Here is an 18,695-nt window from a genome sequence, read left to right as displayed (position 1 = left end):
ATAGATGGTGTAAAGGATCTCTGCCTGTTTAGAGTGTGGTCTGTTGAAGGAATTCCTGTGTCAGAGAAGAGCATTCCAGTACCTGATGATTTAAGGCGATGGCCCCATCTCCGAGATTTGAGTTTTCCCCAGATTGATGATCAGACAGTAATGCTTTTGATTGGCGGAGATTGTCCCGAGGCATTTTGGGTGCTAGACGAGAGGAAAGGGGCAAGTGATGAACCGTATGCAGTCAGGTTCCCGTTAGGATGGACCCTATTGGGCCCAGTTGGTCCCACGAATCCTCACGAAGAATTTCACGTGAACTTTGTGCGTTCCCTGGATGACGACGACTTGCTTCAGTCACAAGTGAAGAGGTTCTGGTTGACTGACTTTGGTGAAAGTTTAGCTGCATCTGAGGTGTGCATGTCATTGGAAGACAAACGAGCCTTGAAGATTATGAATGAAACGGTTACAAAAACAGATGGTCATTATCAGGTCGGGTTGCCTTGGAGAAATCGACCGCCTTCGATCCCGAACAACCATTGTTTCGCTGAATCGAGGCTATGCTTGCTGAAGAGACGACTTCTAAAGGATGAAGACCTTCATGGGAAGTACAACACTACTATGGACGAATATTTGTCTAAGGGTCACGCAGTAAAGATTCCTCCATGAGAGCTGTCTGTCGAGGGAAAGATCGTCTGGTACCTACGTCGTCCCCAAGTTGTGCCTGTTTTTGTCTGTTGAGAACAGCAGAAGACAACAAGGATACCTTTCCGAGCGAGATCGTGAATACAGTAAAAAGGAATTTCTACATGGATGACTGTTTGAAGTCTGTCAGAACACGTCACGATGCACGGCTACTTGTGAAAATGTTGACTGAGCTGTTATCACGGGGTGGATTCAGCTTAACGAAATGGATGAGCAATGACAGAGAAGTCTTGGCAAGCATCCCTCCGAGTCGACGAGCGAAATCCGTTGTTAACTTGGACCTTGACGAGATGCCCACAGAGCATGCTCTAGGAGTACAGTGGAAAGTTCAGACCGATGAGTTCTGTTTTAAAGTAATTGCCAAGGAAATACCACCAACCCGACGAGGTATATTGTCAGTCGCAAGCTCGGTTTATGACCCCCTTGGGTTCTTCGCGCCCTTCACATTGTCAGCGAAGTTGATTCTGCAGGAGTTATGCAGGAAGAAGATTGGTTGGGATGAGAAGGTAGAAGGTCAAGCTCTGAGTGACTGGAAAGATTGGCTAGCTGCTTTACCTAAATTGTCGGAGGTTGCAGTAAGAAGATGTTACAAACCTGACTCATTTGGAGAGGTCAGTCACGCTCAGGTCCACCATTTCTCCGATGCATCCCAGTGCGCCTACGGAGCAGCTTCCTATTTACGCATGATTGATACGGATGGTAACATTCATTGTTCATTTGTCATCGGAAAGTCTCGTCTGGCACCCCTAAAGGCGATCACAATCCCTCGCTTGGAGCTGTCGGCAGCAGTGGTATCTGTGAAGTTGGATAATATGATCCGGAGAGAGCTTGATCTGCCCATCGAAGAGAGCATCTTTTGGAGTGATTCCACTTCTGTCATTCAGTTGATCCAAAATCAGTCTAAGAGATTTCAAACCTTCGTGGCAAACCGCCTGTCGATTATTCATGACGGTTCGTCTCCTGATCAGTGGAGATATGTTGACTCGAGATCCAATCCTGCTGATGATGCCTCGAGGGGTCTAACTGCAGAACAGTTAATCCGTAATAAGCGTTGGTTGCATGGTCCTGAGTTTTTGTGGAAATCAGATGAATGTTGGCCCTCCCTTGGCACAATACCGAACATACCAGATGATCACCCAGAGGTGAAGCATGAAGTTCAGACGTACGTGATTTCACACAAGAGCATCATGCATTCATTTATAGAGCGCTATTCTTCCTGGAATCGTCTCAAGAGGGGAGTTGCATGGTTGTTGAAGTACAAGCTTTTCCTACTCAGCAAAGTGCGACATCATGATGAAGGAAATCACTTAGGGCCAATTAAGGGAGAGCTCTCGGTAGATGATCTAAAAAGGGCTGAAAAGGAAATTGTTGTGTGTGTCCAGAGGGAAGCCTTCAAAGAGCATTTTTCTCAAGTGAAGTCAAAAAGTCCCCTTCGCAAGTTGTGCCCGATACTGATCGATGGAATCTTATGCGTAGGAGGTCGATTGCAAAACGCACCTATTCCAACTGAGGTCAAGCATCCAGTTCTCCTTCCCAAAAAACACCATGTAACGGATTTGATTGTTAGGAAGTACCATGAAGAGTTAGCCCATGCTGGTAGAGAACACGTGTTATCTTCCATAAGACAGAAATTTTGGATAGTCAAGGGTCGTGTGGCGGTGCGCCGTGTGTTAAGAGAATGCCTTTTCTGCCGTAAGAGAGCTTCACTAACAGGGGAACAAAGGATGGCGGACTTGCCTTCGGAGCGCCTAACCCCAGACCGACCGCCCTTTACGTTCGTAGGCATTGACTACTTTGGCCCGTTTCTAGTGCGACTTAAGCGCAGCAGTGTAAAACGCTACGGATGCTTGTTTACTTGTCTAGCCTCCAGAGCTGTCCACATTGAGATTTCGCACTCTTTAGACACGAATTCGTTCATTGACGCCCTGCGAAGGTTTATTGCCAGGAGAGGAAGTCCCGAAATCATCAGAAGCGATAACGGTACCAATTTCCATGGTGGCGAGCGAGAACTGCGAAGTGCACTGTCAGAATGGAATCAACAGAAGATAAATGCGTTTACAAGTCAGCGCGAGATCAAATGGATCTTCAACCCACCGACAGCCAGTCACATGGGAGGTGTTTGGGAAAGAATCGTTCAATCAGTCAAGAGAATCCTCAAGGCCCTTCTACGAGAGCAACTTGTCAACGATGAGTCACTTCTGACCCTAATGGCTGAGACTGAATCAGTCATAAATTCTCGCCCTCTAACGCCAAACCCAGACGACCCAATAGATGCTGAGCCTCTCACTCCAAGTCATTTGTTATTACTGAGGTCAAACCAATCGATTCCCCCTGGAGTTTTCTCCGAACAAGATCAGTACTGTCAGCGACGTTGGCGGCAAATACAGTACCTAGCTAACATTTTCTGGAAGCGTTGGCTCCGAGAATATCTGATCACGTTGCAGCAACGCCACAAGTGGAGCTATGTTAGCCGAAACCTTAAGATGGGCGACTTGGTTTTGCTCACAGAGGAGAACACCCATCGGGGTCAATGGCCCTTAGGTCGGGTTACCAGAGTCCACAAAGCTAAAGATGGTCACGTGCGTTCAGTGGAGATTAAAACGAAAACCGGTTCCCTGATCAGGCCCATTACAAAGCTGTGTTTCTTGGAGAACTTTCCCATGTCCGCATAAATTTTGAGTGAAATAAACTGTTTCTATCAAGTAGTTTATTTGGGGCCGGAATGTTGCGGACAGTTTATAACTCCATTTTGTATGCGAATTATTATTACTGTTATCCTTTTTCGTGTCATATTCTTTTCAACTCAAGTAACACTACCTCGTTAGTGAACAGAATCAGTTTAGTGTCTCAGGAGTTTTCTCGTTATTCCCCAAGGGGCCAATTAGTAGAACTATATTAGGACCGAAAATTTTGTTAAATCGTTTTTTCGTCCTGTTCAACTGAGCGACTGTTAAACCGAGTACTCTTTTTTCCTGTCTTGTTGCGCACATTCGGTAAGCCTTGTTATTTGTTAAATAATCTTTTTAGTTTACGTTTTACGTAGTTACAGTCCTAACTTATATTACTGTATTTCTTTCTTTTCGTAGCGAACCTCGCATTGCCCCCGGTTTGTTGTCGGCAAAGGCGTGTGTTCCGATTAAAGCAAGTTGTTTTTTATGTCGAGTGAATTCTGTCCTTCATACCTGGATCTCAGCCAACTAGCCTGTACATTAGAGCTGTCCATCATTTCTTTGAACCATTTCGTGTTCCACAATTTGTTCCAATTTGTGGAGCAGAGTTCTGGAGCTGAAAAAAATGGCTCTTTATTCAAAGCCAAGGGCTAAAATCAATCCTACATCACGTATGGTTGCTACAAGACCACAGAAATACTTCTTGCTGCAGCCACTGTTCATCAATTGGCCATGTTCTTAAATTTCAGGGAATTAGGACCTGATTGGGCTTCCCCCTACAATTTGGGCACGAAAGCCACGAAGCGAATCATTGGAGAAATGTAAGGAAAGGCAACAGAATTCCAGTCTCTCGATTCGCAACCAACGTTTGGAGACATGGTTGATCGAAGTTCTAAAGTACAGTTTAATCTTAATGTAAGTGACAACATCACATAAAAGGAAGAAGTTAGCCTTTGCATTCAAAGAAAGTCAACGTAAGAAGCAGTACTCCTATCCTGACAATTTTGTCAATTTCAAAGAAGGACAGATTGAAGTCCATAGAGAAGGAGTGAAGAAAGGACAGGCCCTTTTTGAAAAGTACCTACCTTCAGAATGTGTGGATCTACTCCAGAAAACATAACATTGGGATAACCCTTATACCTACGCAAAGCCACCAGGGTACAACAAACAGAGTCTGCCCTTTACTAACGTATCAGATGTTGATACATGTGAGACCAGGAAGAGATTGGCAGGGTCAAGGAAATTCAGTTAACAAAGGATGGTTCTGAAATCACAAGTTTTCAAACAAAGACCACAGTGCCTGTACAGATTCAATGCTCTCTATACAACCATGAAGGAGATGTTGTTTATGGAATCTGGACGACGTTATTCTTACCAACTGGAAAACAAATTCAAGCATCATTGGTAAAATAGTCCTCACGCCAATACTGGGACAACATTTCAAGTACACACTTCATTCTTCATCCGAAGACTATCTTGACAAACTTGGAACTGTTCCCGCATACTGCTGTGAAAAGGGTTCGTCGCCCTCTCTGATAGAAGATGACAACCACAGACGCATTAGACAGACGTCTGTTGAAAGATACTCTCTGCCATGAATACAAAGTCCAGTTCGAAGGGTATGGATCTGAAGAAGACATGTGGCTTCCATATTCATTCTTTAATAGACCTGTACAATTTCAATCTACGTCAAAATTTGGACGTAAAAGGAAGAACAATCTCAATCCAGAAAATGCCGTGGACGTCAAGAAGAAGAAGAGCTTTAACAAGAGTGAACCAAAGGAACGGAATTCGAAATTGAAAAGCTCTTGCCAAGTCGGGAACAAGGTGAATCTCAGAAACGAGTGCAAAAAGGAACAACAGTCGGCCAGTAGTGCAAAAAGAGCAGAAAGCCTTCACCAAATGAAGAAAGAAAAGAAGCTCTGGAAGAAAGGTCAAACTCTTTGGACGCAAGCAGGTGTAAAACCCAGTCCATGAAGCGTAGACCAAAGAAAAAACGGGAGAGAGGGAAAGTTATTAGTTCATCTCTGCACCTTACCACAAATATCAAAAGGTCAGAGGATATAACCATGGCTAAGGGTAATAGCAAGCAAATATGCCCCCCCCCCCCTAATTTGATAAAAAGAGACTGAATCCCTGGATGAAACAAGAGAGGCGGTGTTTGTGAAGAAGAGTAAAAGGCTAACCAGTTAGCAAATTTGGTATCCTTGAGGTGAAGGAGAACAAGACAAAGAAGGCAAATGAGGAAGCAGCCGATGTTGCGCACGCCCTTGTTGTTGAAGATGAAAAGTCTGAAGATCTGGTAATAGACATTGGCGTCTTAGCTGATGTTTGACGTCTATGTTTCCTGAGGTTGACGATGCATTAGGAAACTAGGAAGTCTGCAAGAGTGCTAATGCCCTGAATTGTGATCCACTCGCTGTTGACAAACTGCTACCACTCTCCGTTCTCCAGCAGTTAGATGGCAAGATGAGGAGGTCTGAAAACACAGGATCAATCGCGAAATTCCCTTGTTATGGAAATTTTGATTTAGAAGGTATTCGCATTCTACAGAGATTTCATCAGCTGAAACGTTTACAAAGAGAAAATGCCTTTGAGAAGACGTGGTTGAAGACTGTGTTAGCAAATACAAAGTATGAAAAGGAAATTACTCATGCACTTTTAGACCTAACCTCGTATCAAAACTACAGAATCACATTGCAAGAGTTTTCTCTCCTTTGTGGAGAGGGATAATTGAGCAATGAAATTGTGAATTTGTTGATACAGAAGTAGTGCGATAAAAAGCCTATTGAAGAAAGCGTGCCACAGCATATTGCTACCATCGTTTCTATCCTCGGGGTTTGTCTTAAGGAATGTGGTGGAGAGCATAATCCTGCGTTGTGACGTGGTAAGAGTAGATACTATGTTTCTTCCTGTGCATATGGCGGACAAATGCCACTGGGGTCTTGCTATCTTTTCAGTCAAGGAACAGACAAAATGATTTGATGACAGATACCACTGCCCAATAACAGACAATCTAAGAAGCAACACAATCGAAATTATCTCCATCATGTACCAGACTACAAGAAATGAGAGATTTCAACCCGCAAAATGGGATAAATTTGAGAGATTCAAGATTGCCCTGCCTGATCAACCACACAGTAATGCGAGTGGAGCAACTGGTCATGGAAGTTGAGCCGTCGCAGTGATTTGTGCAGTTTGTGACATTTGTGCGGGAAATACGAATTTCACCTGGTCATATCAAGATACACCTTGTCTGCGTGCTGAATTAATGGCAGAGCTTCTTAATTTGTCTTAACGAGGCTCGAAAAGGTTTCAGTTTTTGAAAATTATCTGAAAAACTAAGTCGGTAGCCTACCGTTTTTATTTCTTTGCTGGAAATGTCCCTCAATTCTTTAACTTCTTAGGGAGTATGACAAAAAAAGTTACCTAGTATAATTTAAGATACATCGAAAAAGGGGTTTTATAGTTTACAGAAAATTGTACTAGATAAGTTTCCCCAAAACGTTTTTATTTAAGTGCCATCATGAATGACGCAAAAAACAGGAGTACCCATCGGATCCATTCCTCAGAATATCTGCTCTGCATGCTTATGTCGACCTGGCTGGAAATCTTAGCTCTGGTTGTAATCTTGCTGGGAAATTTGCTTATCGACAGATTGATAGCTGGGAAATTTATTTTGCATGTACTAATAGCTTACATATCGGTTTCCTTAAATCAAATCTGGATGGAAAATACTTTAAAATGAAATTACTGTGAACTGACTGAAGCGTGCAACTTGATACTCCGGAGCTTTCTTTTGGAAAAAATGCTTCCAATTTAAAAACAGGCAGTTTTGGTTATTTATTAAAGTTTTATTTGTCAGCAAACAATGGTTGACTGTTTTGCTGTCAGTGAACTTGTACTTTGCCCTCGACGCCCCTTTTTCCCACAGTCAGTTGTTTGTTTAACCGTTGGTCCGGTCTCGGAAAAGCGCCATCATATCGTACAACTGGTTATCTGGAAATCTCAAAACGTTATTTGATTTTAGTAATACGTTTAATCACACTTTGCTACTCAGTCGCCGAAAAGCTTCATCGTATCGTACAACTGGTACGTATCCATTTTTGCTGCCGCGGACGCAGAAAAGCAGAATCGTTTCACGACTGGTTATCTGAAAATCTGGAAACACCGTTATTTGGTAAGTGTAGTTCATTCACATTTTGCTGCTTATTGGCTGAGGCCGTATTATATAGGAGCCATCTGCTTGTTAAACATTGTTCAGGATTGTTATACTCATCCATATTTTGTGTCTGTCCAAATGAAGCACGGTCAGAGAGAGATTCGTCGAACGTGGGAGTGGTTGGCTGTCAGAGACATCAGGACTTTATCCATTGATTCAAGGTTAAGGTAAGAATCGAACTACTTTAAGATTTGAGCTAGTTGAATGAGCCTATATATCTAATATGCAGTGTAAGTATTAAGCAACGTGCTTGGAAAAGCTGCAAAATTTCTATTTTTCAAATCGTATATTTCATATATCTCAGCAGAAAGTATTCTATTTATAAGCCACACTGAAGAAATTACTGTTTCTGAACTTAGAGGAGATGGGCAGCTATCATCCGCGCTAAAAGGACATCTGATCTTTCAGACATAATGCTAATTTTCACAATCGAGTTTCGTAGATGTATCCAACGTAATTCTTACATTTTGTTACCCTTTAACAGGGTAATTTTTTTCCAAGGTTCTAAAAAAAGACCGCGATGGTGCGGCATCAGTGCTTCTTTTGCACATTTTATTTTCAACTGAATGGAATGTACTGCCGTCACTGCTTTTAAAATCCCACTGGAGACATTCAAGACAATCACCAGTCCACTTAGGAGGAACTGAGTTTTATAGTAGATGCCAGTTTTTATGATTTTTTTGCCTCTCATCTCCATCAGCATGAATTAACGCGGTTCAGTAGCAGTTTTTTTGTAATCTCTTCTTTCTGATTATTTTACTCGAAGTAAGAAACAATTGTTTTCAACCTGTTTGTTTTCTGCATGGTCTAGGGATGTTCTTTCGCACGGGTGCCGATTTTGTTTTACGGCCTTCTGGTCGAATATATTCGTTGACCAACACATCACTTTGGCTGATTTGAAAGCCGGTGTGGTGCTAGTTCCAGAAAAAAGTGTGATTTTCAAACTATTCTAAGAGGGGCCAGATATTGTTTTTATCGTGAATTATATTTTCCACGTGCATGGGTCTTTGCTTTGTATTGAACAATGTATATGTTGCTCCATGCCTATTACTTACCTTTGCGATTTTGAGCATCAGATACATATGTCAGTTACATCAGGGCGTGTCTTGCTAATTTAGGATCAGAAAGCAACTCACTTCATTCCAGATTTAGTTACGAGACCTTGGTCATGTTCCTCATTTTCACAACAACACATGTAGTGATTGCTACGTATTCGAATAAATAGCACGTACGCGTCCGCAGTGGGCAGATTATATATATTTTCGGCTCCGCCAAAACTAACGAAAAATCTTGTTTTGATAAACTCCAACATATTTGTTAACCACAACTGTCAATTACACAAGAAATTGAACACGTTTTGTTTGCTGTGGTTAACAGAAAAAATCTGTTAGTCCAACACTTGAAAAACAATGGTCCCGCTCTTCTGCAGAGATTTAAGTGAGGTGATAGTTGATAAGGCCGTAAAAGACTTGTCTAAAAATCACCGTTCGGTCTTGTGTGAGGTGGATATTGTTGATGGCAAATATCAATGGTTTGGACTTTGGAAAACACGACGTGATTGTCACCTCTTCAGTCATTTACTTAAATAAGGGGAGTTTTTTTGGACTTTTAGAACTGACCGCTAGATAGAGGGTGACTATTCAATACAATTTCGCTTAAGCAGCCATTTGACAAAATTTGTTTGCCCCAACAACTTTGCCAATTTGCTCTTTTGTCATTGCAAATCTGGTAAAGGCGTCCGCGTTTTAAAATTCCCAACCGCAAAATGGCATCACAAGCATAGTTAACACCTTGTGTTCCCGGCCGGCTAAACAGTTTAAAGCATTGTTTTCGTAAAATAAATTGACAGATCTGGCACGGTTTTGACTGGAGGCTTGCAAAAAGATTTCCTGCCTCGAGAAACGACCACGGCACCTTAGAAATTTTTACGGCTTGACAAAATTTGGCACCGAACTTGTACACTGGAACTGATGACCAATGTTAACAAAATTTGTCCTTGTGCGTATAAATGCTGTTTAGTTCTGGGGTGAATAGGGAATAATAATGATAAAAAATAAATCTAATATTTCAGTTGGGATGGCGTTGGTTACTCTCATATGCTTTCACAGAAGTTGACGTCCCATCGATAGTTTTTTGGTTGCTGGAACGCAATCTTCGCATCATTACATAGGTATATTAGGCACATAATCATCAGTTTTGATGCGTTTAATATTCCTACATGTTTTCTTTCACAACAACGGGTGATTTTTGGCCCTTAATTGGACAAGTAGTTTTCGCTCAGCTTGCCAGCGTTTATGTTGTTGCTTGCGCCACTTCCGATCGCAGAAGATTCACTGTCTTGCTGAAGACTTCAGCTCTTCAAATTGTTGCCAGTAACTATGCCCAAGTTACGAGTCATAAGAATTTGAATAAAACCGCTGCTCCTATTCCTCGTTTGCATTGAAATAACTGTCAAAAGAGTCAGATGGATCGTAACCTACAATCAGGCATTTTTTTTAAAGGGTGAAGGAAAAAAATAACGCCTGAACATTTATTAGACCAGCCGCCCCTAATTTAAAAGTGAACTAAGGTGTGTTTGAACTGTCATTTACGAGCCAACAGGGATTCACCGGAAATCAAATCATTATATTTCCATGAGATGCGAAAAATGTCTGCAGAATATAATTTGTACAGTTGCATATATACATGCCTGAAAGCTTGGCCGTGTTTTGAAAAACAAATGTGTTCAGGAGCAGAGTGAGATGGTGCTTGGGAAAAATAAACTGTGCTGTTATTTCTGTGACATTAACTTGCCATGCATTCTGTTCTCCAAGTTGCTAATTGCTTCACTCGTTGTCATGAACTGGAGATCATTATCGTGAAAGTCAAGACCGCGCGAGCAATTTAAAAAAAGTGTTGATTGGCTCCATGAAAATTCTCCGAGTGGATCTACAGAAGGCTAAGAATAATATAAAGAACAAGATACCCAAGAGTCGAGCGAGGAAATATATCGCCGTTTTCGTTTTGTAAACAGTTCTGAAACATTCTAACACCTTTGTGGCTTTCTAGAAACACGCTGGGAGAACTTTACGGCCAAAACATCTTCACCTGAACAACCCTTCCCTTCGTCTGAACCACTGGGTTTTCTGATCAGCTTCTGGCCGGAAGTCTCGTTGAAATATGACAGCTAATCAGAAGACAGCAAACCACAACCACAAGTATTGTTTCTCGACCAATCAGAGAAAAAACCAGAATCTGGTTGAAATTAGCCCCAGCAAACCAAACAGAAAAACATATCGCAAATTAGAGAGGTGTCGAATTCTACTAAGCTGAAATTTTTCAGGGGACAATAGGACCCATTACTTCTAAATGATACTATTATAGCACGCAAATTCACACGCACATAATGGATGGAACGCGCGCTAAGTAAGTTGAACAATGATAAGGCAGATGGCCATTGTTTGGCATTTGCCTTTGCCAGGGTAGTTTGTCTCCGTTGATTCATCTTTGATTTTTTTAAGCTAAAATCCTGGAGACCATGCTGCTTTACGTGCGCCAATTTTTGAAATTCAAGGTAGCTTTCCACACGCTTTATCTCTGAAACAAAATGCGTGACTCTCATTTTTCCTTTTTTTTTTTTTCATTTCTGAAACAAGTAATTCATGATCTGTTCTCAGTGGGAGTTTGAAGATGTCCTATCGAGTAGAACATTTCCACGCGCTTACACGCAATATCATCATGTTCTAAAATCCAAAACTAAAGACACACCAAAGGTTTTCTATTTACTAGGCATAAGGGGTGCTAAATCTATATTTTCGTACAACATCTAAGCTCAGCAGCTTGCTTCGTCTGGAAACCAGCACATTTTCAATTTCAGAGTTATGGCGGTGCATGACATAAAGCTACGAATGCGTTTGTCGAAAAGTCTACACTTCTCTCGTGATTTTTAGCCATTCAGAAATTAAAGTATTAGGAAAAGTGCTTGTGTATGTGTTGTTTTGTTCAATACAGATAATCAGACACCTACATAGCCAAAGTAAGTTCCAGATGTGTACACTATTTTCCAGTCGCCATGTTAGTGTACCACAGAGGTACACAAAATATGGCTGCTTCATACTGGGCTCTGTAAAAATATTTCGACAAATATCTGAATTTTGGGTAAGCGCATAAATTTAAAACCTTGGAGAAGTGTCTTCTTTATCAATCTCTTATAATATCACAATTTCTTGAACTTATCCGCTGATTATTTTCGAATAGTTGTTTTTTTTATTGTGTCTGGATTCTGTGACAGTGTAAGCCAAGAATACAGCATTTTGTGCCCCTCAGAAATAAGTGTAAAACGAGAAATGTCAGGGAGGTCATGACACCATAACGATTTCCTGTCAAGCATGACGCTTCCTAAAAGTTTGGAGGACACGCGTGTGTACGGCAAGGTTCCCTAAAATTCAATTTATGCGGTTATTTACAGTACTGTGCAAAAGTAATGGGAGCGAATTTCGACGAATTTCGGCGAATTTCGACGAAATTTGACGAAATTGTGCGATATTTCGAAGGAGGCGAATTTTCGGCGATATTTCGATGAAAAGTCAACGCAACTATTGTTCTGATATTATCGCAATTTCGTGCACATGCGCGAAATTTCCCATGGCATTTCGTTCGAAATTTCGTCTGGGGAAGCGAAATTTCGGCCAACATTTCATTTGGCGGGGCAAAATTCGTCCCTAAGGTTTTGGACTTTACACATGGACGAAGGTTTTTATTAATCTTGTACAGTGTATTTGGAGGATTTAGCAAAAGAAGGGCATTTCAACAAGTTTTGAATGTGCCAAGAAATTACGCAAAACTGCTCTTGGTTCCTTTACCCAGGTCAGGGCATTTATGTACACGTGGGAATTTGGGTTACCAGGATCAGTGGCTGATTGGATACGGTATGTTATTTTTATTATTGCGTGTAATGTTTATGTTTTCGTGGGCAAATTAATTGACAAAGTAACAAAGATCTAGCAACTCACTATAGGACCGAGTTCTTCATTATATTTTCTCTTGTATGGGAACGCTTTGTCCAAAAATCACTCCAAGCGTACCGGTTTTGCGGAATTTCACCCCTGTTTCGTTGCAGTGAGCACGAATTTTCACTGATATTTCGCTTGTTGCGAAATTTCGCTGATATTTCGTTCCCTTTAGCGCGAATTTTCGTTGATATTTCGCTTCTCCGATTTTTCAAGCCCTGAGCGAAATTTGGTTCTATCTTAAGAAATTTCGATGAGAACAAAGCACGAATTTCGTCGAAATTCGCTCTCATTACTTTTGCACAGTGCTGTATGTGCGGAAAGTGAACTTTCCCTCCAAAAAATGGCTAAAAACGCAAATTGAGATGAGTCATGATGAGATAAATAGAGATGAATACAATATTATCTCAAGGAACATATCTTGTAACTGAAAAGCTAATCAAAATTAAGACAAATACATGAAAACGACAACCGGCAATGAATTCACAGTGTGAATTGACAGCCACTCACATCTCTGGAATACTTATTAACTGACCTTTGCGTCTTGTCCTTTACTTCGGTGAACTTGGTCAACTGTGAGCACATTTTCGTTTTAGCATGACTTGTCACTCCCAAGGGTTTCCTATCGATCTCCAGTTGAGTATTCAAACAACTAATGGGAAAATCATAAAAGATAAAGACTGAGACGCACTTACAGTAATATGGCGAAGTGATCTTCAAAACCCTCAGTCATATCTAAAAATGCTTTCTCCGTATCTCCGTTATACTTGAAGAAATTCACGGTACTCGAAATTGTCCCCTCCACTAAAACACCTCAAACAAGTAGGAAACACAGTTGATGGCGAAGAAATGGAGCTTAAAAGGATAGTACTATTCAAAGATCCTAATCATTATGCCAGTTAAGGACCTGAAAGTGCTGTCTCCGAATATCCGTCATATCCACCTTGCTTTAAGAAATTCATTGAACTCTAAGTTATCTCCGGCATTAAAAATATCACAGATAAGACGGAGACACACTTAAAGTAACATAGGGGAGTAATAATCAAACACCCTAATCAGTATGCCATTGAAAGATCTGGAAGTGCAGTCTCCGTGTATCCGTCATATCCACCATGCTTTAAGAAATTCATTGAATTCTAAGTTATCTCCGGCAGTAAAAAATATCACAGATAAGACGAAGACACGGAGATGACAGAGACAAACTTACAGTAACATAGAGGAGTAATAATAAAACACCCTAATCAGTATGGCATTGAAAGATCTGGAAGTGCGGTCTCCGTGTATCCATCATATCCACCATGCTTTAAGAAATTCATTGAACTCTAAGTTATCTCCGGCAGTAAAAAATATCACAGACAAGACAAAGACACGGACATACAGAGACACACTTATAGCTTAACTAACAGGAATAAATAAACTATTACGTCACTATTAATAATAATGTTAATAACAATAAAAATATTATTATTATTATTACTAGAAGTAGTAGTAGTAGTAGTAGTTGATTTATTCCATTTTAACTGTAAGTGTGTCTCCGTCGTCTCCATGTCTCCGTCTTGTCTGTGATATTTTATTGCAGGAAATAACTTAGAGTTCAATGAATTTCTTAAAGTATGGAGGATATTATGGATACACGGAGACAGCACTTCCAGGTCCTCAGCTGGCATTATGATTACGGTTTTGGAATAGTACCTCCCTAATGAACTGCAAGTATTTCTTTGTCATCAACTGTTTCCGATTTGAGGTGTTTTAGTGCAATTTTGAGTTTCGTGAATTTTCTTGTGCAGATTGGATGTGACCAGAACGCGGAGGCAGCACTTCCAGATCTTTAATCGGCATAATGATTGGGGTTAAAGAATAATACCTCCCAAAGTAAAGAACAATTTGGAGTTGAATGAATTTTTTCCAAGCATAATGGATATGACAGATACACAGGGGAAAGCTACCTACCATTAGTGCAAGACAATTAAAAATAGCTTTTCCTATGAGTCCTGATTCAATGTAGTTCAATATTTGTGCAAATATTTCGTGGGAGAATATTCAATCCTCTTTGTGGAATGCTTGCTCGCTGTAACACACATTGCTTGCCCAAATATTTGAAAGAAATAAAACATGCCATTTCAAAGAGTTTTCATCCACTGTTGCATTGTTCTTACCTTGTAAATATTTCTTGACCATTGCTATTGGCCTACTAGTACTTTGCTCTTTAGTTGGTATTTTGAATTTTTGTGGTTGGATCTGATTTCTGACACGGTGCACTGAACTGCATGCTTTCTGAACGAGTTTGAAATACAGAATTCTAATATGATACATTCACAATATAACCTGACTTCTTATTATGGGAATGTTAAAAAGGCATTAACAACTCAATTCGCGAGAAAAATAGTCACGCCAAAACACGGATGCACCATATGATCGTTCTCTATCAGAATACTCTTGCATTGCTTTCAAGCAAGAATGCTTTTCAAATGTACTAAGCCATACGATATCAGACAAAAGTTTCCATTTTAATTTTTAAAGCTGACAAAGATTCCTTACTATGCAGAGTGAGGTATTCGCTACATATTAATGGAAGGCGCATATGAATGGAATACCGGAAACATTATACTTCTGCTATTTCGTTCAAATAGTATGGATACTCCTAGAAACAAAAGAGGGTGTCAGAATTTAGATCAGCTAATAGCTAAAAATGCTATAAAAGCGAAAAGGCTGAGTTGCTCTCACCAGTTGCAAGTTTGAAACTCGTGCTGTGATGACAAGTGCTTGTGCTCGCCAGCTCAACAGTAAGGTATGTATCCTGTAGGTAAACTTGAGTTCAGAATAAAAGCTTATGAAGTCGAGTTTTAACATAAAATGTAAGTAAGAGTACTAATTTACGTCATTTCGTTGATTGAACTTTCTGCAGAATATCCAAAGTGCTCTTGTCAGCAAAATCTTGCCCGTCGTACAAGAAAAATGATCGCTAATCTCGCAAAGGTGACCTACGTTTCATCCCAACCGACAAAAAACCCTGACGACCTGTGGTTACAAATATGTGCTAAAAGGGACGAGTGTGATAACGCCATGAAGAAAATCAGAGGGGTGGCATTTTTCTTTTCTTCAGTGGCAGTCGTTGAGAAGAAGGTGAAGGAAAACGAGTCTCAAGAGGACAAAGAAGGAGACGAAGAAACGACAAACTCTCAAGGAAAAAAGAAGATGTACTGGCCGGCTGTATCCTATTGGATAGCCTTACAATCCCGGGATGGTTTGCGAGTTTCTACAGTTCCCCTTCATTCAGCGCTATTGGAAACAGATATGGAGGTAACGGCGAAGCTACCAACCAAGGTTCAAAATTTACCTATGAACACGCTTGCTCTGTCAGAAAGTACCTTTCACTCCTAGCGACCAACGACCACCTGAAGGAAATGATTGTCACGAATTTCAAAAAGCTTGAATCTGTCCTTGCTGACGCCGAGTGCGAATTAACCAGCCAGTTAAAGGTGAATTACGACTTAATCGAAGTGTCAGATGGATGGTGTTTCTTGCTAAGTTGAAGAACATTTGTCCATAACCCCTTAACTGAAGTTGGAAAAGAAAGTCCACTGGCATTTGTACTGTACTCACACGATAAAGAGCCAGATGCCAAGCATTTCAAAGAAATTCTGGAAAACAGTTTGAGTCCAACCGATGTGAGTCACTTCTGCGTATACTACCTGCGCCTCTTTAATCATGGAATCAAGCAGCATAAAGAAAAAGTTATGTGCCTGATTGGGGAGCCCAACAGCGGGAAAACAAGTTTGTTCACGCCAGTTACTCGAATAGTTCCTGAAAGGTATTTGCTAGTTGTTTTGTGAATGTCTTTACAGTAGTTTGTCCATATATCTTTTAGCGTCTCTCCCTTGATTGATAATACCAGGGGCTTGTGTGCGAATTGATATCTGCCAACTCAAAGTGTTTTTGTACTGTTGCAACAGAGTGTTTGAGCTGTTGGAGATGGTCAGATTCCTTGAACTGAAATCCTCGCCCAAAATCATCATTTCAACTGAAGATCTTGTTTTTCCCTTGATTGTGTCCATTTTTTTAAAACTTGTTGATGTTCTCGTTGCCAGGTACATAGCCATGATCACGAAACAGAAGGCTTTTGGACCAAAACACACAAGTCATCTTCATGGAAGAAGCCCATGTGAACCTGCTCGATCCAGACCACTGGAAAATTTTGACTCAAGGTGGCCTAACAGCACACGATCGAAAATACAAGAAATCCCACCCGGCGATCATTTGATGTCCATTACATGTCAGGAAGAGATGAATTTTGATGAACAGCACAATGCAGCCATAGAGGCCCGTCTTCGCAAGTTTTATTTTAGAAGCCCCCACTCTCCTCCATTTCCAGGGGTGCAGAAGTCACTGAGAGACAACGCAATGGACTGCCTTGTGTGGGCCAGCAATGTCGCAGTCACTCCAGATGACTAACTACCTACACTAACTTGAAGACTTGGGAGAAGAGGAAGCAGATTCAGACACAGAGTCAACACAGTCAAGAGGATGGGTCAGACAATTTCGAAGCTTCAAGATCTGCAGCCATGCCATAGCCTTAAGAACAGACAACTCGGTCTAATCGCTGCTGGAGTGAAACGCGCCAGAAAGGAAAGGGAAAGTGAAGCCCAGCGAGCTCTAGAAGAACAAAGACAACACTGGATCGCCCTCGGCATGATAAAACAAGAAGATGCTCACCTCCTTGAGACGGTGCAGGGCCCTTACCATCCGACAATTGAGCGTTTAAGAGACTAGTACTTTGCCAAAAAGAAAGAAGAAGAACAGAAGATGTTGGAACAAACGTGGGCCAAATACTACGAGAATGAATGGGTGTGGGCCAAAGAAAAGGAGCTTCGACAATAGCAAGAACAGGAGGACAAAGCGACTGACGTGGACGTCAAATGCGCCTTGCAATACATGATAGGAGTCACCGTCGAGGCGCTTAAGTTGCACTTTAAGCAAGATCAGTTACCTGGTCTTTTGAGACTGGTAATAAAAGAAAGAAGAAAGAGAGCGATGGAGAGGAAGTGGCTGTCTATAGAACAAGCACAACACGTAACAAGTGTATGGGCGCCCATGCTGTATCCATTTGATGGGTCCGAACAGCAAGACGAAGAAATTTTCATCGCTCCCTCCTCACAAGCATCGACATCATGAAGAGGCCCGAGCCAACGTGTTTAGGGACGCAATTCCAAAAAAAGGCCAGCCCAGACCAGTACTCCCATTCCAAAGAAGGAAAGAATAACGCACTTCTTTACGCCAAGCCAACAGTGATATTCGAGCTTGTTATGAGTCAAAGTACTGAGATATTTTTAGCAATTTATTACTTACTGTATGATGTACACCAAGTCTCTACTGAAATGTAAGAATAAATGTCATAACTGGAATTGCTGTATTCACTTCCTGCGTTCGCGACAAATTTGCTAAACTTCCTAAATGCACGTCACAGAAAACGAATTGTTAAAAGAATAAATTTCATGCGATGGAGGGTAAATGTAGGTGACCTGATTTTGCTACGGTTTATTACATTTCGAACTAAATTTTCTGGTCGCACGATTTAAAAGAGAGTTCTGTTTTCGTCCTTTTTGAAAATGAAAATCTGGATCTCTAAGAATAGGTGTCCAATTTCCGAACAAATGGCGATCTAGTCCCATCTTCAAATATTTATCCTCTTCAGGAGTGAATAGTAGAATTTTCCTTCCTCTCAAAGTATCGGGCGTTTTTGGAGCATTCTGGATTTTGAACTTAGTGGGCGTATTGAAAATATTGTTATTTTCTTGTTTTTCAGGCGAGGACGCCGATTTGTCTGAAGTCTTGATCGGAGATCCATTTCTAACTCAGAGCCCTTCTCGCCATAAAGTGATTCCAAATATTTGTGTGCCTTGGTTGCCACCTCTTTGGATCGTTGCTTTTGATAATGTACTCTTGCCACAATAGAACTGTGCTTCTGATCCTCGGAGATTGTTACCTGTGCCTTACTACTAAGTTTCTTGGAGCTAGCCGTCTCCACTATTTGTCGTTAACGAGTAGGGTGAACGCCATTTCTTGTGACTAAGACGTAGTCACAAGTTGGTTATAGGTTAGGCTGAATATGGTCGATGTAGCCATCTA

The 18,695-nt window shown here is 41.0% G+C and overlaps 1 protein-coding gene across 1 annotated transcript; it reads left to right on the top strand.

Annotated features, from left to right (window-relative positions):
• Window positions 1–794: 794 nt before the first annotated feature.
• Window positions 795–3,362, top strand: LOC137970099 (uncharacterized). Its single transcript, XM_068816582.1, has one exon. It carries the CDS (start codon window positions 795–797, stop codon window positions 3,360–3,362), a length of 2,568 nt encoding a protein of 855 aa, XP_068672683.1.
• Window positions 3,363–18,695: the final 15,333 nt, after the last annotated feature.

Source organism: Montipora foliosa, chromosome 1 (genome assembly GCF_036669935.1).
Source record: "Montipora foliosa isolate CH-2021 chromosome 1, ASM3666993v2, whole genome shotgun sequence".
In the NCBI taxonomy this organism is placed as follows: Eukaryota; Metazoa; Cnidaria; class Anthozoa; order Scleractinia; family Acroporidae; genus Montipora; species Montipora foliosa.
Note: the sequence above shows the minus strand (reverse complement) of the source record. Positions and strands in the feature narration are given on the sequence as shown.